This window comes from Carcharodon carcharias, chromosome 1 (assembly GCF_017639515.1).
Source record: "Carcharodon carcharias isolate sCarCar2 chromosome 1, sCarCar2.pri, whole genome shotgun sequence".
Lineage (NCBI taxonomy): Eukaryota > Metazoa > Chordata > Chondrichthyes > Lamniformes > Lamnidae > Carcharodon > Carcharodon carcharias.
This window is the reverse complement of record NC_054467.1, coordinates 104,535,520-104,558,382: the sequence shown is the minus strand read 5'-3', so window position 1 is coordinate 104,558,382 and position 22,863 is coordinate 104,535,520. Positions and strand designations below refer to the sequence as shown.

General features: G+C 39.7%; 1 protein-coding gene across 3 annotated transcripts in view; it reads right to left on the bottom strand.

Moving 5' to 3' along the window:
- Positions 1–419: 419 nt before the first annotated feature.
- Positions 420–22,863, bottom strand: part of LOC121278150 (AF4/FMR2 family member 1-like) — a 137,626-nt gene continuing 115,182 nt past the window's right edge. For 2 of the 3 annotated variants that reach the window (XM_041188269.1, XM_041188278.1), the window contains exons 12-21: positions 20,408–20,499; positions 19,332–19,575; positions 13,780–13,877; positions 13,606–13,669; positions 9,619–9,755; positions 9,372–9,443; positions 4,546–4,639; positions 3,917–3,960; positions 2,943–3,154; positions 420–2,156 (exon numbers count right to left, since the gene is read on the bottom strand). In XM_041188269.1, coding sequence (XP_041044203.1) covers positions 2,035–2,156; positions 2,943–3,154; positions 3,917–3,960; positions 4,546–4,639; positions 9,372–9,443; positions 9,619–9,755; positions 13,606–13,669; positions 13,780–13,877; positions 19,332–19,575; positions 20,408–20,499 — 1,179 coding nt within the window. In that variant the 3' untranslated portion in view covers positions 420–2,034. Of the gene's footprint in view, positions 2,157–2,942; positions 3,155–3,916; positions 3,961–4,545; positions 4,640–9,371; positions 9,444–9,618; positions 9,756–12,818; positions 12,896–13,605; positions 13,670–13,779; positions 13,878–19,331; positions 19,576–20,407; positions 20,500–22,863 lie in introns of those variants that run through there. The other variant, XM_041188288.1, reaches the window with a different exon arrangement.

The following is a 22,863-nucleotide window of genomic DNA, read 5'->3' as shown; positions in this document are numbered from 1 at the left end:
CTGTATGCCTCAGCTACTCATTGGATAAACAAGACCTAGCTCCGTGAGGGTATTTGCCAACTTGATTCTTTCTCTACACTGATTCTAGACTGGAAATTGACCCCAATGTTTTCATTTGAGGTTTTAAAATGCTAATAGAAAATCATTGTGGAAGGTGAAAGGACTGGAAAAGAAAGCAGTAAGGATTTTCAAATTTCCCTCATAGGAGATATCCTCTCATGTGTCCTTGCAGCTGCTCATTGGAAGAGATAAAAAGGAGAAATCAAATAATTTAGAAGCCAAAGTGCATTATGCTACATTTCTTGATGGTGGTAATAACTGTAACAGTCTTGGAACATTGTCAGCACGCGGTCACAATAGCTAACATACCATCAAGTACGAGTATCTTTTTCCCATTCACTTCAAAGATCAGCCAGTGCTGGGTTTGCAATTTCATTTGGGTTTTACTGTGTATATAATACATAGACTCTTGAGCATTTCTGCAGCAATTTCATTCAGCAAAAATATATATGTGCAAGTACAATTTCAAATAAAATTATAATGAATTCCAGTAACATTAAGCAGCAGGAGCTGCTGTATGCTAGGATTTATGACTTTACTGGGCTTTGCCAGGCAGCTGGAACAACGTCATTCACAGCATTATCAAGACTAGAGGTGAGCAAAAATGGCTTGGGGTTTTCCCATGATCCTGTAAATCCATTTATATTTTGCTTCCAATTTTCAGTATTTTTCTGAAAATTCCTGCTTACCAAAGTAGGTTTCAACTAAAATCTCTGAAAGTTGCAACATTTTTGGAAGATCTTTCTTTCTCTTCCCCCACCCACTGCCACAGCAAGAAACCCAATTTCTCCTATTTATAAAAATAAAACGATAGGTAGAAAATCACCCCCAAAAGGTAATTACACATCCAAACAGTTTGCTCACCTTTACTCAGGACAAGTCTGTTGTACAGGGGACAGAAAGTGGTGAAATATTGATCCATGTCAAATCCTCATTGCTCATAAGGACAATTATACAAAACCAAATTGTACTCACGTTATATGAATTTGACCACATTTTAACACACCATTCATATTTTCCTTACTCCATACCCTTGAAGCAGCAACTTATCTATGGCTAGAAACAATTACTTACATACAAAGTAGAATGTCTAAGGCACGCTGAACATTAATAGAAGATTGTTCTGAGAAGACAGGCATGTGGCTTTGATCTGAACTATGCAAAGGGCAGGCAATGCCCGTCAACTTCCTCTTCTCCCCCTCCCCCCATCAAAAAAAGAAACATCACTTTGTTCTGTTAAACATGCTTGCCAGCAAAACTTGGATCCAGCAGGAAAAGAAAGGTGCAGTTTCTAATAAATAGGAAAGAAATGGCAGTAAATATGGGTGCAACTGGGGTGGGGGGGGGGGGGGGGAAGAAAAAACACACAGAAAATTAAGTCCTTTTTCACAGCTCCTAGTGTACGAGCAAAATTAACAGTTGGACACTTTAAACAATTTACATATCCACCTCCTGAATATACCTTGTCCTCTAGGTGTTGTGTAAAAAGGCTTTCCAGGAAATCACTGCAACAATGTTCCGGTGAATGAATACAATATTCTTTAGCTGCTAAATGTTTATCTAAATTTATGCAGTTAATGTACAATATGTACACTACTGCCAGAAAGTTAAGAGAAGGCAACAGCTACTGCTACTTCCTGACCATAATACAGGCCGAGAGGGGTTTTTTCCAGCCCTTTATCCTTCAAGGTTACTTCAACAAAGAAATGTCAAAGACTGTGCATTCATCATCATGAATTCCAGATGGGTCAAGAGAAAAAAAAATTGCACTTTTGTTCACGAAGTGAAGGTTCAGCCGGTTCATTTTTGCGGTATTTCAGTGCCGACCTACATTATTAAAGTTTCTGCTGCACAGAGACACCTTTACATTTGTCTTTCCTTATGTTTTTTTTAAAAAAAACAAAACACTGAACAGCCATGGGTTTGGTGCTGAAGGACAAACAGGCTGATGTCAAAATGATTTTCAGCATCTTGTTATAGTAATTTAGTGTCCAGTCGCAACCAGTGTAAACCTTGTCTGGTGTAGTGTACAAGTTCAGTCATGCTGCTGGTCAAGGATAAAAGGCCAACTGCTGCATCAAGCTCCATGAAGAATTCTAAGAGACAGACAAAAAGCAAGGTTATAGAAGTTTCCTATTAAGCATGTTATCTGGACTAGAATGAGACTCAATGAGATTCAATTGTCGCCGCTGCCACCACCACCACCACCACCCCCCCCACATTATCTGAAACAGCTTTATTCAAATGCAGTATTATTTTGTTCTCAGTATTTACGATTTGCAGATGAATTCAAAAATCACATTAATGGAACTTAATTCAAATAGACCTCACAAAAGGAAATGAAAACGTAATTGTCGGAAACCATAAAGAAAGAAAGAAAGAATGAATCTTAAAATAAGTGAAAACAGGTTTGAACATTTTAGGTTCCCCCTTTCAAATCATCTTTTTAATAACTTTCTCTCAAAAATTAACTTATTTGTAGAAGCTCTACTGTTATCCTACAGCAATTGGGCCAGATTTTAATGCGTTGAGCCACAAATAATTGAAACTTTACTTGCAATCAAGAATGGATTCTTGTACCTGGATACTTAACATTACTTTTAGGTAAGCAAGTTATATCCTCACATGAATATGGGGTGTTATCTACTTGTACTACAATGGCAATCAATAATCAGGCATTATTAGTTATTTTCAAAACCAATGTAAACACTCCTCCTCTCCCTTTAATTAAAAATCTTATGCAGTCAGTAATTTAAATTTTCACTTTACTAATGGCCTTTTTACGAGATAAATGGTTGATAGTGAAGACAGTGTTGTCAAGTTTAATTAATGAATTATAAGGAAAACCTTCCCTCTTCCTCATTATCTTAGGTTTTTCTTACCCCTGTTTTTTTTCGCTAGTGCATCTGCTTGTTCCCACAGGTCATGGCCATGAAGGAAAATGGAGGTGATGCTGACATAGGTGGAGGCCAGCTGATGAATCATGTGTGGAATGGCAACATTTCCACCATTACTGGCGGTAGATCCTGGCTGGGAACCTCCGGAGCTGGCAGGAGATGGTGTCTGAGACAGTGGAGAAGGTGTGCCTGTACCTCTGAATAGAAAGACAAGAAATTAAAGGCTGATTATAAATGCAAAATACGTAAACATGCATCATCCTTTGCCCATTAAGATGCTTGCTCTACTCCGCATTCCCTCTGCCCCTTTAAAAGAAACACTGCAATGGATTTCTTAAAATATGAAACGAGACGGCTCAGTCAACAAACTCACAATAGATCAATTCTATTACATAAAAAAATAATTGATTCAAAACAACCTATCCATGAAGTCCAGTTGCCATGGAAGTCTTAATAGTGAGTATTGGCAGGTATTAACTGCAGGGAGCAGTAGGAGTTGGCAGGGATGAGTTGATCATGTTTTGCACTGGTGGATAATAGGCAATGGCAGCCTGTACATTCCAATTGTTGGTAAGTAGTTAACGCCAAACTGAAGGATTCACATTGTTGACTCAATGGGTAAATTTAGCTACATTAATCCACAGTTGATTAACAGGGAAGTAACCAGGATATAAGGCAATAATAAGTATATTTTAGGTACTGCAATATGGAAGAATTGGTTCACTCAGTTGGCTAGATGGTAGGGCGTGACGCAGAATGATGCCAACGGTGTGGGTTCAATCCCCATACTGGCTGTGGTAGTTCATGGAGACTTGCCTCCTTGCCTTGCCCCACGCTTGCGGAGTGGTGCCCCTCAAGCTATATATAACCAACTGTCTCTCTCTAAGGGAGAGATTCCTACAGCTAATTACTAAGTATTGATTTAAGACATGAACATTACAGCTGCATGCATTAATTACCTGGCAACACAAGGAGATGGAGCTTGAGCTGTCCTGGAAGAATTCTAGAACACAAGACAAACACTCAATTTGCTGTAAAAGTTTTGGGAATAACAAAAATACATTTTTTTTCCTCTCACTTTTCTTTCTTCATCTTCTGAATATATTGACTGGTGTTAGAATACTATTTCTCAAGGGCCAACTACATTCTGACACTTTGCCCCAACAGCCATTCTTCATGCATCAGCTCAGATGCAGATGTCAGGGACAAAGGACCATGGAGGGGTAATTATAGCTAAGCTTGATCCTCCAACCCTTGGACAGCTAAATGTGCACTTTTGGGGAGTAGTCAGCAGATAATACTTGGAAGCACAAATTCTCAGTGATTTCTCTCTTTCCCCAACTGCTGCATTTGGTAAGATTGGCTAATGCAACACAGAGCAACATTTGAAAATGTTACCTTTCTCATCTCTGTGCATCCATACCAATTGTGCACATGGAAAGGTTAGTAGTGAAAAGTCTGAACTTTTGTCAACACTCTTAATGGCATTATGTGCTTAACTAATGTACCTGAAAACGAACATGGACATGACAAGAGAACAATGTAGGTGGCTAACAAATCCACTCAGTTATTCCCACTCTCTGCTTACCTTGAAATGTTCGGTTAAGGTTCTTGAGTATTTCAAAGCAGTATCCTTCTTAAATCTGAACATTGCCATGAAGAGCAGAGACTGGCAGCGAAAACTGTTAATTACAAATTTAAAAAGGAAACTAAATTACAGCAAAAGCAGTTCCCAACACACCAGCAGCTACAAACGAAACACAACTGGACTATATACAATAATTGCATTTCAATTTAAAATAAGTAAGCTTCAAAAAAAAATTTTAATTTTAAGGACATTTGAACAAACAACAATTAGATGAAAAAAATAACTACACACAACTGCATGATGGATCCAAGACAACCAACACTATTCTGGCTACGATTGCAGTGCAGTATCCTTCCTTAATTTTTGCTGCATTTAAGGTAGTTGGCCACTACATATAAATGTAATAAGAGCTGGAGTAGGTCATTTGGCTCTTCAAGTTTGTTCTGCCATTCAACACATTCATGGCTGATCTTCTACCTTAACTCCACTTTCCCGCACTATTCCCATTTTAAAAGAATTCATTCATGGGATGTGAGCACTGTTGACAAGGCCAGCATTTGTTGGCCATCCCTAAATTCCCTTGAGAAGGTGGTGGTGATCTGCAGTCCATCTGGCGTAAGTACACCCACTTTGCTACGAGGAAGAGAATTCCAGGTTTTTGACCCAGCAACAGTGAAAGAGCGGTGTTATAGTTCCAAGTCAAGATTATGCTTCACCCAGAGGTGAACTTGTAGGTGGTGTTGTTCCCATGTGTCTACTGCTCTTGTCCTTCTAGGTGGTAGAAGTCGTAGGTTTGGAAAAGGAGCCTTGGTGAGATGCTGCAGTGCAACTTGTAAATAACACACACTGCTGGCACTGTACATCAGTGGCAGAGGGATTGAATGTTTAAGGTGGTGGATGGTGTGCTGATTAAGCAGGCTGCTTGTTCTGGATGGTGTCGACCTTCTTGAACATTAATGAAACTGTATTCATCCAGGCAAATGGAGATTATTCCATCATGCTCCTGACTTTGTGCTTTGTGGACAAGCTTTGGGGAGTAAGGAGGAGAGTTACTCGCCACAGAATTCCCAGCCTCTGACCTGCTCTTATTGCCATAGCTCAGTTCAGTTCAGTTTCTGGTCAATGGTGACTCCCAGGATATTGATGGTAGGATTTCAGCAATGACAATGCCATTGAATGTCAAAGGGAGATAATTAAATTCTCTCTGTTGGAGATGGCCACTTCCTGGCCTGAGTTTACTTGTTACTTATCAGCCCAAGCCTGAATATGGTTCAGGTCTCGCTGCATGCGGTATGGACAATTTTAGTATCTGAGTTGTCATGAAATGTGAACATTGTGCAATCATCAGCGCATATCTCCGTTTCTGATCTTATGATGACAAGAAGGTCATTGATGAAGCAGCTGAAGATGGTTGGGCCTAGGACACTACCCTGAGGAACTCTTGCAGTGATATCATGGAACTGAGATGATTGACCTCCAACAACCACAAACTTCTTTCTTTGTGCTAGGAATGACTCCAGCCAGTGGAGAGTTATCCCCAAATCCCATTGACTCCAGTTGTTCTAGGGCTCATTGATGCCACACTTGGTCCAAATGCTGCCTTGATGTAAAGAATTTTATATATTGCAATTAATAATCTCTCATTTTTCTAAACTCCAGAGATGATAGGCCCAGTCCACTCAATCTCTCCTCATAGGACAATTCTCTCACACCAGAAACCAATCCAGTGAACTGTTGTTGCATTCCCTCTGGGCAAAGTAAGGAGACCAAAACTACGCACACACACCTCCAGGTGTAACCTCACCAATATCCTGTAAGGTACTAAGACTTCTTTACTCCTATAATTCATCCCATTTAACAAAAACTAACATATCATTTGCCTTCCTAATTGCTTGCTGTACCTGCATGTTAACTTTCTGTGATCCATGTACAGTTCCATTGAATACAAACATTTCTCAGTCCCTCAACATTTAAAAAATATTCTTTTTAATTTTGCCTCCCCAAGTGGATCACTTCACACTTTGAGGCATTGTATTCTATCTGCTGTATTCTTGCCAACATCCAACCAATCTTTATCCCTCTGCAGCCTCTGAGCCCTCCTCGCTGTTTACTTCCCCACCCAACTTTGTATCCTCAGCAAACGTCGGTACATTACACTGATTCCTCTCATCCTAGTTATAGTATAAATTGTAAATAACTGGGTCCCCAAGTGCTGATCCTTGCAGTACCCCCTAGTTACAGCCTGCCAACCCAAAAATGCCCTGTTTGCTCTTACTCTCTATTTTCTGTCCCTTAACTAATCCTCAGTTCATGTAAATATATTATCCACATTCCCATGAGCCCTAATTTTGTGCAATAGCCTCATGTATGGCACCTTATCAAATGCTTTTTGAAAATCCAAATACACCGTTTTCCCCTAGTCCACCTTACTAGTTACATTCTCAAAAAACTCTATATGCAAACACTATTTCCCTTTCATTAATCTATGTTAATTCTGCTTAATGCTATTATGATTTTCTTACCAGATCCCTAATAATAGATTTCTTGCATTATGCCTGCTATTGGTGTTAGGTTTATTGGCCTATGCCTCCCCATGTTGTCTCTTCCTTCTAATAAATAGCAGGTTTATGCCTGCTGCCTTCCAATCCTTGGGAAGTGTCCAAGAATCTAAGGAATTCTGGAAGGTCAAAACCAATCCATCCACTGCCTGTGCAGCTACCTCTTTTATAACCCTAGGACGCAGGTCACCAGGTCTGGGGATTTGCCACCACTTAGTCCCATCAATTTCTTCAGTACTACACTTTTACTTATACAGAAGCTCCTCATTCTCAATTGATTTCCCCATCTTTGTGGATTTTTTTTGTGTGTCTTCTACCAAGACGACAGACATCAAATATTTGTTCAAATGTCTCTGCCATTTCCTTATTCCTCATTATAATTTCACCTGTCTCTGCCACTAATAGGCCCATATTTACTTACACTAATCTTGTTCTATTTACATACCTATAGAAACATTTACAATCTGTCTCTTGCTCATCTACTTCATATTCTCATTTCTCTTTCCTTCTCAATTTTTTGTTCTGCTTTAGCTGAATTCTAAAATGCTCACAGTCCTCAGGCTTACTACTCTTTGTGGCAACATTATAAGCCACCTTTGACTCTTGTTAGCCACTGTTGGGTCACACTTTCTGCCTTAATGAAATGTATGTTTGTTGCAAATTATGTATTAATTCTTTAAATGCTTGTCTGCCATCGTATCTTTTTATATTGTTTCCCAATCTACCTCAGCCAACTCACCCTTCACACCAATGTAGTTTGCTTTGTTTAGATTTAAGACCCTTTTCTCAGGCTTAACTAAATCACGTTCAAATTCAATATAAAATTCTATCATATTATGGTCATTCTTCCTTAGATGCACCTTTACTTATTAGTGTATTTTCTAGTTGATTCCTCGACACAATGATCTAGATTTTGTATACGTTCCATGAATTTGCCCTATGATTCATACTATTGTTGCAAATTTGGTTTGCCCAGTCTGTGTTAAGGTTAAAGTTCCCCATCATTATTGCATTGCCCTTAACAACGTGAAGCTCTACTTTCCTGATTTATGCTCACTGTGTCTTAACTCCACCCAGCTGATCCTACTTGATCTTCTGAGCTTGGATCTCTTCTTTCTACTGTCTTTACCCCATTCTTTATCAGGCTACACCTGCTCCTTTTCCATCTTGCCAATCTCTACAAGTTAAGTATCCTGGAATACTTAGTTTCCAGCCTTGATCACTTTGCAAATTTGTCTCTGTAATAGGTATTAGATCAAACCTAATAATTTCTGACAATGTTATTAATTTAATTTGTTGGAAATGGTTCACTACATCCTTCCCCACAGTTTCTCTTCCAATGTCAATGGCCTAGCTTGATTCAACACCCACCTCTCCCAATGAAGCCAGTCTGAGATATGCCCTACAGGTCCATCTTCGCCAACCTTCCTTTGTTTGCATGCTAACTTCAGCAACATCAGTCATAGTCACAGATAATTTACATGTGTATGCTGAAGACCCCCAGCTCACTTCTGTCACGATCCCTGATTCTTTGTTTACCACTAATTGAACAGACAGCACAGAACATTATGTCCTGAATTAGCAAGGACTTCCTTCAATTCAACATTAGCAAGGCCAAAGAATGCTGTTTAATTTCTGTCAAAAACTGTGCATCTTAACCCAGACTCCAACCTTCTCCTTGGCAGCTCATTCATGCCAAGTCCAATAGTGTGCAGTCTCAATATTCTGTTTGATTCTGAGATGAGTTTCAAATCCCACATCAAGATCCCTTATTTCCACCTTTGCAATATTGCCCTCCTCCACCACTACTCCCACTGAGACAATTATTCACACTAACTTCCAGACTCAATGACTTACTTTCCTTGCTGATCTCTTAAGCTTCATTTTTCACAAGTTGCAACTTGCCTAAAACTCTGCTATTGCTCCCTATCATCTCTGTTCTCACCAGCCTTCAGTGCTTTCATATCCAGTGATCTTTTTCTTGTCCTGCAGCTCCCCTCCTGGCTTTGCCCTTCCCTGCCTCCGAAACCTCTTTCTGTCAAAAGCATTTGCCTTTCTGACTTATGCAGCATCTTTCCTGCTGCCCCCTCATTCCCACACTGGTATATACTCCATCTCACAACCTGTGAATTTAATCATACTTTTTGGCTACTGACCTCATCCTTTACCCCGACACAGCTTCATTTGAGTATTTTTGTTTTTGTGATTGGTTTTAGGACATTTTATTGCATTAAAAAGGCTCAACGTTAAGTGCAAGTTGTTACCTACCATAATACTACAAATATTTTTTCTGCAGTAGTTGCTGATGAGTCGGTGAAGTTTTTTAGTTTCATAATGTATCTGTAACGAAGTTAGAAAATGAAGAGTACACTTAAATATTTAAGTGTTTTACAGAATGCTGATTGAAAATGGAAATTGACAATAGAACACTGTTACTTTGCAATCACATTAGAATCATTAATGGCTGAGGAAAGTGATTAGTTGGTTGATGAGATCAAGACATGATGATACTTACTTAATTAAATCCACTGTTTCAGAAAACATGGTATAAGCAGACTTCGGTGGCTGTGCCTCACTTTCCATGGCTATTCCACTTTCAACAAATGACAGTGCAGCATCCAAGTAATTGAAAGCTTTCCCAATCTTGTCTAACTAAATTGTGGGAAAAAAATAGGCTTAATGTTAAAAAGATGGTCATTCTTTTGATTTACTTACCATGAGATTTATATTGAAATAAAAAACTTCAGCTGAATCTCTGGTGTGCAGTCAGATTCTCTCAGCTGGGGTAGCAGTTTGAGCACTACGATGTGCCACAGAACCCCTGGGTTAGAGTTTAGGCGTTTACAGGGTCACTGGATTTAGGACAGGGTTAAACAAGGCTCAGCTCTGCTGCCCTTGCCCATGACCAACAACCACCATCAAAACACGCACATAAATAACGGCCACTCAGGCAAGTTACTGAAGGATGCTCGACAGCCAAGCACTTTATTGCAGCACAAGTGGGCGGGGTGGGCTGTCTGGGGGAGGAAATGCCACTGAACTAGTAATCCAGAGACCCAAGATAATGCTCTAGGGACACAAATTCAAATGCTATCATGGCTGCTGGTGAAATTTACATTCAATTAATTAATAAACCTGGAATTAAAAGCTAGTCTCAGTAATGGCGTCCATGAAACTATTGGATGGTCGTAAAAACCAATCTGGTCACTAGCGTTCTTTAGGGAAGGAAATCTGCTGTCTGGCCTACGTGCGATTTTGGACCCACAGCAATGTGGTTGACTCTTAATTGCTTTCTGAAATGGCCTAGTATGCCACTCAGTGGTACAAAATTGCTTTGAAAAAGTGGAAAGGAAGCTGTGGGTGCACCTACACCACAGACTGCAGGAGGTTTAAGAAGGTAGCTCCCCACCACCTACTTGAGGGCAATTAGGGATGGGGCAACAAATGCTGACCTTGCAGCAATACCCACATCCCACAAAGTGTAGAAGGAAAATTTCATCAGTGAAGAACATTACAGTTTTTAAAAAAATCTAGCTTAAACAATTACTGCGAGCCTCTAGTCCTGTGTTCATCTTGTGCAAACCGTGAAAAACAGAACATCATAAACAACACAATCGATTGAAATGAAGGATGCATATAATCATTTACAGATTTTTTTCTTTTTGTCACACTCTCCCTTAAATCAAAACTTTCTACCAAAAAAAACTTCAATTTCTAGAGGTTTTATCTCTTCACTGGAGAATGTAAAAAAAAATCACAAATTAATTCTCCACTTGGCTCTAAACACGGCAGTGCCAAAGATGAAGAAACATGCCCACTGTAAATATAGCAGATGAAGTACTAATGATAAAAGGATAAAACTGACTCTCTTATAGGACAATCACACACAAGCAATCATCAGAAGTCTTTAATCCTGGTTTGGCCAAACCAAGTTCAAAAGTAAAGGTATCGTTTTTCTTAGAAAAAGATAACCATCAGCCTACAGGAAACAAACAAGATATTCAATGCTTTTGTTACAGGTTTATAACTTCAAAACAAGAAACAATTTCATCATTTCTAGATCAACTAGAGGGGCTACTTTTTATTCAAATGTCACTGCTCTCATTAAATGATATGAGGCAAAATTTTTCGCTTGGTGGACAGGCATGTGAACGACCTGCTTGAGCGTGGAACGACACTCGTTGACATCAGGCGAGTGTCTCGATGTAAACGCGTAGTTGCGCGATATTTCAGTTGGTGCCGGCATCAGCAGCGTGCCCCCTGACAATTAGAAGGCCTGTTAAGGCCATTAAATTATCAATTAAGTTAAATTTTTTGCTGCCCGTGCAACCTTATAGCTGGCAGGCAGGCAAAAATGCCAAGCGGCCTTTGCACTTTTTAGGAAACCTCATTCATGGGCAGGATGAGGTTTTCTAAAGCAAATAAAAATAAAATAAAAATTTTATAACTTAATTACTAACAGGTCCTTGCTCATTTGACTCTGTCACGAGGGGACATGTTTTATTACATTTTTAGTTTTTTTTTTTTTATAACTCTTCATCTCCCTGAGTCAGTTTCCCGACCACCCCTGCCAAGCTGTAAATTCCTCCAACTGAATACTTAAAAAAAACCCTAAATACACTGCAGTCTGGAGTTTCCACTAGAATTCACTCGTTCATCTAGTGCAAATGATGTGAAATTGACCTAACTGGCACAAAAGATTGAGGAATTAATGAAGAAGTGATATTCATCACAAATTGAGTTTCCATGAATTTTTCCCCAAGTTTAAAACAATGCGCCATAGGCCAGCCTCACACACAAAACTGGCCACGTTCCAGATTAGATTAATCATCATGGCGAGTTTTCACTAATTGTGCTCTTTTACAGCCCTCAAGGAGACTCAAAAATTAAGTTTTCCTTTTAAGCGAAAGGGCATCAATTGATACCTTTTAAATACTAAATATTCAATTTACAAAGAAAGTGATTGAAGTGCACCAATGAAACTAGTAAATGGTTCAGTATAGTTTTTAAACTTCATTTTCAGTTATTTAAAATCAGATTTCTCACAGGTGGTATACAAGACTCTGATTAAAATGCATATTTATTTTTTACACTACACCATTCTCAGCTGTACTAATAAAATTGCACCAGATTGCCACTTAAATATATCAAAGAATTTTTTTTGTAATGCCAGAGGAAACAGACAATTCTGCCCAAAGCAGAATTCTTTGACCACCACTACAAGCCCTGTACCCTCACCAACTCTAGTTCCCTCTCTGGCCAGGGTCATGAGCTGAACTAGCTGCTTGCGAACTTACTGTCCTGTCCGACTTCAAGCGGAGCTTCCCAATTCCATATTCTTTCCATCACAAAGACTGCCTAATTTCATCTCTAATATTGCACACCTCTTTTTTCACCTCAGCCCAACTACCTCTGAAATTATCATCTGTGTCTCAGCATCTCCGAAGTTCTCCTGGCCAACTGCAAATATTCCATAAATTTGAGGTCATCCAAAGCTTTGTTACCCATATTTTATCTTGTACTGGTTATACTTCCCCATCATCCTTGTCCTTGCTAACTTATGTTGACTCTTAGTTCCCCATCCCCTCGACAACTGTCTCTAAATTTAAAATTCTCTTCCTGCTGTTTAAATGCCTCCATGCCTTCTCCACTCTCTTTACTTTGAACCTTCTCCAGCTCATAAGGCCCACTTGTTGGTCAAGCTTTTGGTCAATTTACCTAAGCACCCCTTTGTGAGTTCACCATCCCTTTTTTCATTCATGCCTCTGTGAATCATCTTGGGATCTTGGTGGCTGAAGGTGTGATATAAATGCCAGTTAGAGTTGGTGTTGCCGTTTCCTTCATAAGTGAAGCAGAGCCTACAGAATCATAGAATATCACAGTACCAAAACAGGTAATCCTGTCCATCAGTTCTGTGCTGCTTTTTAATCCCATTATCATGAAGGTTCCTCATTCATTCTAAGAGTCTTTTTTAAGTGACTAATCTAATTGCCTTTTAAAAAGAATTATGGATTTATCTTCGAAAGCAGTTTGGAGTTGAATTCCCGGTTAATTTTTTTTTTCAAGTTTTCCTTTAATTCATTTTGTAATTACCTCAATGAGCAGTGGAAATACTCCCATTACTATATCATAGCCTCTCATAGGCTCGAAATTCTCTATAGGTTATGTAACTTTTATATCTCTATTTTAAAAAACAAACTTGAGTCTCTTTTTGTAACAGACTCCTCATCCCCAGTTAACAACCTGGTGAATTGACTGTGAACCTTTCCATTTCTTTGATATCTATGCCAGTAGGTTTACACGATCTACGGAAAGGGTGAACTTGATGTGCCAAATGGCATTTTCTTGGATGCTTTTTATGCTCTTAAGAGTCAGGCTTCCATTTAAATGATTGTCAACTTTGCCAGCTTATCAGGCAAGAAAGATTCAACCAAAGCCTAATACTGCAAAGCGAATGCTTTGTTTCTCCACAGTGCTAATAATGTCACCAAGAATGACTTACCATGACATCAGCCTTGTGCTTTATTTTTTTGGCTTCTCGCAAGTGATGCTCCACTGGATATTGCCTTAAGAGAAAGGGGCTAGAGGTCAGTATGAAGCTGTAGTCAGTCTAGGTTATATTTTACAGCATATTTTGGTGCTAAGGAAAAGAACAAGCAAAATCAAAAAAAATTACTTGTCATCAAACTTGAGTAGCGGCCTTGAGGGTTTGGAATTTCCATGAGGGAGGGATTGTTCTGGAGTGGTATTACTGGCAGTACCTTGGTAAGACACCTGTGGATAGGAAAGTTTTACAGATGTTCATTTTAATCCTTTAAAAGTCACAATTGTACAAAACAAAATCCACCAGGTTTCGACTTTCCTGAAAGGGCAAATATACCATTTGACATGGCACAGACCCACAAAGAACGAGATGATCCTATCATCCATCCCATGTTTGTGCTGAATTTGTAGATCTCAGGAGGGCTGCAATGGTGGCATTATGAATGCTTTCAATGCATCTCAGCGAGGGGGGAAAATCGCCTTTTCAAGCCAATTGCTATCTATTGACCATTGCTGAAAAGTGCACATTTGTGTTTGGGGTGAGGATGGCTGCAATACTTCTACCCAGGTTCCACATGAAAAGCAACCACTTGATCAAGACTGCAGAAGCCTGGCGTCATGAGAATATAATAATTTTCATAATATTGTGATTTATTGTAAGGTAGGTTAATAGTGGGGTTTGGATTAGTTTCTCTGTTTGAGGCTGTGAGATCGTGGGGGCTTTAATTTAATTGCAGACAGCTGGTCTGGGGCTTTGGAGTTATCAAAAGAGAAGCTAGGTTTGAAATGCTAAATATGTGAACGTGGTTGAAGTTTTAGGATGTGAGGTGTGAAGAACACTTGCATTTATCATCTGCTGTGCCATAGCAAAGTTGGGGGCTCGTTGGGAAAAGCTTGTTATGGCACAGCGGATGGTAAATGCAAATGTTCTTCACACCTCACATCCTAAAACTTCAACCATGTTTACATATTTAGCATTTCAAACCTAGCTTCTCTTTTAATAACTCAAAAGCCTTCAGGCGAGTTGTCTGCAATTCAATTAAAACCTCACACACACAACTTCACACAGAGAAACTAGTCCAAACCCCACTATTAACCTACCTTTACAATAAATCACAATAATATTATGAAAATTATATTTTCACGACACCTGGCCAAAACCCTCAAACCATGCTTTAACCAAGGGTCACTGTTTTTGGGAGAGAATGGGGAAACTGCAGTAAAGGAACAAAGATCCTCCCACTGAAACTTTGCTATAAGTTTCCACTTTATTCTATAACATTATTCAATTGCCAATGATTTTAATAATCAGCGCCCTCAGTCATTTATCAAAGTAATGTTCATTTTACACACAATAAAAATGAAACCATATGCAAATTGTCCAGACATTGATCCAAGAATCCTTAAATCACTTCAATATTTCAGTACAAATAAAAACTACAAATCTGAAATGAAAACAGGAAAATGCTGGAAAACACAGCAGACCCACCAGCATCTGTAGTGAGAAATGACCGGTGTAAAAGCTGCTGCAGTGCATCCTATAGATCATTCCTACCACAGTGACAGTGCACTAAATACTAAATTCAGTGCCAAGGCACTGATTAAGCGAACTTCTCGGTCCTGGATGGTGTCGAGTTTCTGAAGTACAGTCATCCAGGCAAAATGCGAGTATATCATCACACTCCTGCCTTGAGCCTTTACATGGCACTGAGGCTTTGAGAAGCCAGGAGGCGAATCACTCTTCATACAGTATCTAGCCACTATTCTGCTCTTGTAGTCAATGTTAGCGGCTGGTCCTGTTAAATTTCTGGTCAGTGACGACTCAGAAGCACATTAATGATTGTGGGGGGTGGGGGGGTGGTGAGGGGAATGCCCAGGTTTTGCCTTGCTCAGAGAGTGGTCATTGCTTAGCATTTATATGGCATAGGTTGCATTAGTTCAGCGCTGGAAGACGACCTAAGCTTGAAAAGTCAGAATGTAGAATCAGTCAGGTAGAGGTAAGAAATAGTAAAGGTAAGAGGTCACTTAAGGGACCTATAAACTACTCCCACAACAGTAGTTACATTGTAGGACAGGGCATACAGGAAATAATAAATGAGGTGTGTATAGCAGATTTTAATCTACATGTAGATTGGGAAAATCAGATTGGTAAAGGTAACCTGGAAAATGATTTGACAGTGTTTTTGGGATAATTTCTTAGAATAGTACATTCTCGAGCCAACCGGGGAGCAGGCTATCCCAGATCTGGTAAATGCAATGAGATAGGACTAATCAATAACCTCTTGGTAAAAGAGCCTCTAACTGACAGCGATCACAACATGATAGAATTTCATATTCAGTTTGAAAGTGAGAAGTGTGGGTCCATGATTAGTGTTTTAAATCTAAACAAAGGTAACTATGAGGGTATGAAGGCAGAACCGGTTAAGGAGAATGGGGGAAACTAGGTTAAAAGATAGGTCAGAGGGTTGTAGTGGCAGAATTTTAAGGAGATATTTAATAACTTTCAGCAAAAATTTATCCCAGTGAAAGAAAAACTCAGGAGGATGCATTATCCATGGCTAAATAAGGAAGTCAGGGATAGTATTAAATTGAAAGACACACTGTATAACTCTGCAAAGATTAGTAATAGGTCAGAGGATTGGGCAGACTTTCAGAACCAGAAAAGAATGACTAAAAAGATAATAAAGAAGCAAAAAGCAGAGTATGAGAGAAAGTTAGCTAGTAATGCAAAAACAGTAAGAGTTTCTACAAGTACTTGAATAGGAAAAGAGCAGCTAAAGCTTGTGTTGGTCCTCTAGAGTGTGTGTCTGGGGAATTGATCAAAGAAACGGGAGAGACGTTGAACAGGTATTCTGTGTCTGTCTTCATGGTAGAGGACTTAGAAAGCCTCCCAAAAATAATTGAAAATCAAAAGGTGATAGGGAGGGATGAACTTAAAATAATCACCACCACCAGGGAAAAAGTGCTAGGAAAGCTATTAGATCTAAAGGCTGACAAATCCCAAGGACCAGAGGCCTGCATCCTAGGGTCTTAAAAGTCGTGGCGGAGAGTAGATGCACTGATTATAATCTTCCAAAATTCCTTAGGTTCTGGAAGGGTCCAAGCGGATTGCAAAACAGCTGATATAACACCTTTATTCAAGAAAGGAGGAAAGTAGAAAGCAGGAAACTACAGGCCAGTTAGCCTAACATTTGTCATAGGGCAAGTGTTAGAATCCATTATTAAGGAGGTTATAGCAGGATACTTAGAAAATTATATGATTAGGCAGAGTCAACGTGGGTTTGTCAAAGGGAAATCATGTTTAACTAGTTTTATTAGAGTTTTTAATGAAGTAACATTCAAGATGGATAAAGGGGAGCCAGTAGATGTGGTGTACTTGGATTTCCAAGAGACATTTGATAAAGTGCAACATCAAAGATTACTGCACAAGAGCACATGGTGTAGGGGGTAGCATATTAGCATGGATAAGGATTGGTTAGCAAGCAGGAAGCAGAGAGTAGGGATAAATGGGTCTTCTTTGGATTGGCAAGCTGTAACCAGTAGACTGCAAAGGGATTGGTGCTGGGTCCTCAACTATTTACAATCCATATCAATGATTTGGATGAAGGGACAGAATGTATGGTCGCTAAGTTTGCCAATGACACCAAGATAGGTAGGAAAGTCAGTTGTCAAGAGGAGGTAGAGAGTCTGCAAAGGGATATAAACAGGTTAAGTGAGTGGGCAAAAAAATTGGTAGCTGGAATGTAAGTAAATGTGAACATGTTCTTTCTGGCAGGAAGGTTAGAAAAGCAGTACACTGTTTAAATGGAGAAAAATATTACGGCACAGAGAGGGGGATCTGGGTGCCCTCGTACATGAATCACAAAGTTAGTATGCAGGTACAGCAAGTATCAGGAAGGCAAATGGAATGTTGTCATTTATTGCAAGAGAAATGGAGTATAAAAGTAGGAATATTTTACTCTAGCTGTACTTCTTAGACAGTCTCTCGGGATCGAGGACGACTGCTTCCACACTAAAAATGAGTTCTCAGGTGAGTGAAGAGAGTCCAATGCACATCCTACAGTCTCTGTCACAGGTGGGGCAGATGATGCTAGAGGGTGAGTGCCTGGGTTACCACACACTCCTTTGTTGTCGACACTTGGCTTTAGCTAGCCCTCGGCGATGAGACTCGAGGTGTTCAATTCCTTCCCAGATGCTGTCCCTCCACTTTGGGTGGTCTTGGGCTACGGATTCCCAGATGTCGGTGGGGATGCTACATTTTTTCAAGGAGGCTTTGAGGGTGTCCTTGAAGCATTTCCTTTGCCCTCTTGGGGCTCGCTTGCCATGTCGAAGCTCCGAGTAGAGCACTTGTTTCAGGAGTGTCATGTCAGGTACATGGATGATGTGACCCGTCCAGCGGAGCTGATCGAGTGTGGTCAATGCTTAGATGCTGGGGATGTTGGCCTGAGTGAGAACACAATGTTGGTGTGTCTATCCTGCCAATGGATTTGCAGGATAACAGCTGTACAGGGCCTTGGTGAGACCAAATCTGGTGTACTATGTACAGCTTTGGTTTCCTTATTTGAAAAAATATATAATTGTTTTAAAAGCAGTTCAGAGAAAGCTTTCTCAACTCATTCCTGGCATGAAGGGATTATCCTATGAAAAAAAAGTCAAACAGGTTGGAGTCTAGAAGAATGAGAGGTGATTTTACTGCAATATACAAGATCCTGAGGGGACCTGATAGGGTGGACACTTGGGGAATGCTTCCATTTGGGGGGGAAACTTGAACTCGGGTCATGGTTTAACCCCTTTTAAGGCAGAGAGGAGGATGATTTTCTTTCTTTCAGAGTGTCATTACAGCATAGAGTGTTCTTCCCCAGAAGGTAATGGAGGCTGGTCCTTAAATTTACTCAAGGCTAAGTTAGATAGATCTTTGTTGGACAAGGAAATCAAGGATTATGTGGGGCAGACAGGAAGGTGGATCTGAGGCCAGAACCAGATCAGCCATGATCTTACTGAATGGTGTAGCAGGTACAAAGGACTGAATTACCTACTCATAAGTCCTATATTCCTAAGTGCTCATCAAAGCCTGAATATTATCCTGGTCCTCCTTTATAGTTTGATACATGCTGCTTTCTTATTGGAGGAATTGTGAATAGAATACTGTGGAACTATCAGAGAACACACCCACTCCTGAGCTCGTAAAGATGACTGGGCCCAAAATGCTTCCTAAGGAATTCTTGCAATGTCCAGGGGCTGTGATGATTGGCCTCTGAAGATCATAACTACCTTCTTATCAGATACAATTCTAGCCACTGAGAGTTTTCACATTGGCTGCAGTTTTGCAGAGGGTTTAGTTAAATACTGCCTTGATGTTGAGGGCAGCTATTGCTACCCTTCCTCTGGTATTCAGCTTGTATCTGTGTCTGAATCAATGCTGGGATAAGCTCCAGAAGAGAGTCAATCAGGCAAAAACTGAACTGAACATTGGTGAGCAGGCAACCCAGGCTGTTTACTAGAAAAGGAAGCTTTCCTTTGAAACAACTTAAATTGAGGAAACTAAACCAGCCAATTAAACAAATTCCACAAATAAATATATGTCCATCAACTAATGTTTAATAAAGCACATTAAATAGTTAAGATTGCATTTGAACAATATCCATATCCACGCATTGACAAATGAAGCAGAGATGGCTTTTTTACCTTGCTTTTCAAGTGCCCTGACTGTTTATCCTCCGTTCTTTTGTGCTTGGAAGATAATGATCTGGATGAAGAGTTATTCTTGCTGTTATGATCCTTGATATCACTCGCACTCATGTTGGAGACTTGACTGGAAGTACTACTGCCACTGTTGTGCCGTTTGTGGGCTACTTTTGCTGGTTTCTGTACAGGAGATGGAAGTGGCAGTAGAAATGGGTTTTCCTTCTCAGAGGAAGACTTGGAAACTCTAAGAGAAGGATTAACAGAGTTTTTTTGTTACTTTCCACTCAGCAAAGTAGAACTAGCCTTTTTCAGATGTTTTACTATCAAAAGTGAAAAGTGCACACTTAAGAGTTCAATAGCATTTTCTAATAGCAACAGAATAGCAAATAAAGAGCCATGAATAAATTACAGTATGTTCTGATAACAGACCCTGAGCAGAAAGCATCTGTCAGCATTACAGTTATCGAAGAATAGAACATGCACCTTCAAATTTGAAATGGAAGGAAAAAGAAAAGCAGAGAGAGAAGCTCCCATTAGAATCTCCACCTCATACGTAATGCAAAAGAGAACTTTGATGTCGATTTATCAGATTACAATTTAGAAAATATATTGACTGCAGGGCTGTGAAAGATATTTAAATTGACAATGATTTTGCTTATATTCAATTTAACAAGATTTTTGTTTCATAAATTAGTAACTGCCTTCTTGAGAGATGTGAAAATATACTTGTACAGCAAGGTCCTACTTGTATAAAGTGCCAGCAGAGATGTGCTTTAATATGTAGCCTGGGTGCCTGGATACCAACTCTTTTAGTGCAATGCTTGAAACTAGAAATACAATGTTTGTTCATGTCTCAGGTACTGGCATTTTTGTTCTATGATTTACACAGAAATGGCTTGCAGTTCATCAAGTTTACATGCTAAATATATTCAAAGTACATTTGTAGGAAGAAGCACTTTTAGCTTTGGCTTGTGAACCAGCAATACCAAGTTCAACAGGTGTCCAATGAGAACTCAAAAGTGTTGCATGGAATCTCTCTCTAGCTAATTTTAGAAATTGAGATACTGGATACACACTGCTTATGACTGGATTCTTTATGGCTTGAAGAGGACAACTTGTTTTCTTTATCCAGCCTTTGCTTTTTGCTCTCACTTGCTTCCACGTCAATCTGAAATAGATCATTTTGAAATAAATTAATTTCATATTGATCCTTTTAATGTCAATATTCAAAATTAAAAATGCATTTTAAAATAATATTTTCCCCCTCAATAGTTATACAAGTATAAAACCTGAAAAATCTCCAACTTAACACTTGAGAGCAGCCCAATAGTTTGAATGGTTCAGCACGTGACAACATCTCAGCAAATTGCGAGCTTGGAACCTGAGAACTTGGGTGAATTTGATCATCTCTCCATTATAGTGTGAGATTTTGGACCACATGATCAAGATGGAATGTCTCTCCGAGAATGGAAAATTACACCATCGTGCTTCTTCTCCTCTTTCTCTTCCCACACTCTCCATGCCAATCACAGCAACATAAATTATATCCCTAGACAAATCCAGAGTTATATTAGCAAAACTGGACAGAAACAACTGCAAGAGCAGAATGGCCTTTAATTGACCACTTAACAGCCTCAATTGGAGGGAGGGCAGAAGAGCCAATGAGGCCTCATCCGTTCCTGTTAAGTCATTGCCAGCTCAGGGGTGGGCAGATAGGTGGTGGGGGGCCCCCTTGCCTGCAAACCCACTTGCAGGGCACAACAAATTTCTGCCCAATATTTCTTTGAGAAAGAGAGAGGGGGAGGGTTTGAGGGAGTGTTTTGGTGAGGACCACTGCTTTCATTTCTGCACTTAACCTTATAGCACAATGTGATCAGGAATTCATCAGGCAAGAAAACAGATTTAAAAGCCCAAATTCCACAGGCATTGTTGACTGCCATCTCAATTAGTTTTCTTTAAAAGTTTAGATTTTTGTGTTGATTTAAAGCAATTACGAAATGATAGAATTATAATTTGTTGTATAATTTTCTCCAGTAATTAGAACCATGGTTAGTATTCATATTTTATTGCCCCCCACAACCTCAAAAATCACTAACTCATCCAAATGACATGGTTGACTACTTCATCTGTTTGGCTGACCAGAATTTTCTTCTAATTAAACGTTAGGCAGACCAGAGTCACTATTTTCACCCCTGCCACAAATTCTATTTCCTAGCCATCGATTCCATCTCCCCCTCTAGCAACTGTCTCAGGCTAAGTCAAACTGTTTACTTTGGCATCCTATTCAACGCTAAGCTAGGTTTCCAATCCCATATGCTCACCATCAAGATCCCTCATTCTCACCTCCATAACACTGTCCATCTTTGTCCTTCTGCTGCTAAAACTTCCAGTCTTACCATTGTTACCTCCAGACTAGACTACTGCAGTGCTCTTCTGGTCAGCATCTCATAAATCTGAACTCATCTAAAACTCTGCTGCCTAAATTCTAACTCTCACCATGTCTCACTCAGCCATTTCCTGTGTGTAAGCTGGCCTAGGCTGGCTCCTGGTTCATCAAGGATTTCAAAATTCTCATCTTGGTATTCCCATCCTGTTCAGTCCCTTTCTAACAGCACTGTGGGTATGCCTACGCCACATAGACTGCAGTGGTTCAAGAAGGCAGCTCACCACCCACCTTCTGAAGGGCAATTCAGGATGGGCAATAAATGCTGCTCTAACCAGTGATGCCCGCATATCATAAATAAATAAAAATGGATTCCTGCAGCTCTACAAACCTCCAATAATTCTTGTGTTCCTTCAACCGTAACCTGTTCCATTTCCCCACTCTCTTCACCCCACCACTGGTGGCAGTTCCTTCAGCACCTAGACCTTAAGCTCTGGAATTTCTTCCCTAAGCCTCTGTTTCCTCTTTTAAAACATACCCCTTAGGCCAAGCTTTTGTTTCACCTAACCAAAAGTCTACTTCTTTAGCCTGGTGGTGGGGTGGTGGTGGTGGTGGGAGTGGGTGTAGGGGAGAAATACTTTTAAAAAAATATCTCAGCAAGAAAAGACAATCTGGGATGCATTGTCTGACAGGGTGGTGGAAACCAATTTGAAAGTAACACTCAAGATGGACAAGATGCTTGAAAATGAAACATTTCCAGGGCTTTCCTAAAGGAGCACAGGAGCAGGAGTAATTGTACAGTTCTTTTCAAAGGGACAGCACAGGTGTGATTGTTCTGTCCCAGCAGATTCAATATTTCTATGAATTGCAACCTTGGACTTTTATTTTACAAAGGAGCTATCGTTTTTCCAACAGAAAGTATTATAAATAGCAACATTTTACATAGTATATGGTGTGATCTGAGAAATACATTGGATAAATTCTGGCATTTGAGTCTAAGAGTGACATTATTTCAAACTTCCAGATAGCACAAGACATAAAACCAATGGGACTGTTTTGAATGTTGAAGTTAATATATTGTGGGTTTTTATTTAGGTATTTCATCAATAAATTTGTGGCAGAATTTCCTTTTTCCCCTGACTTGGAAAT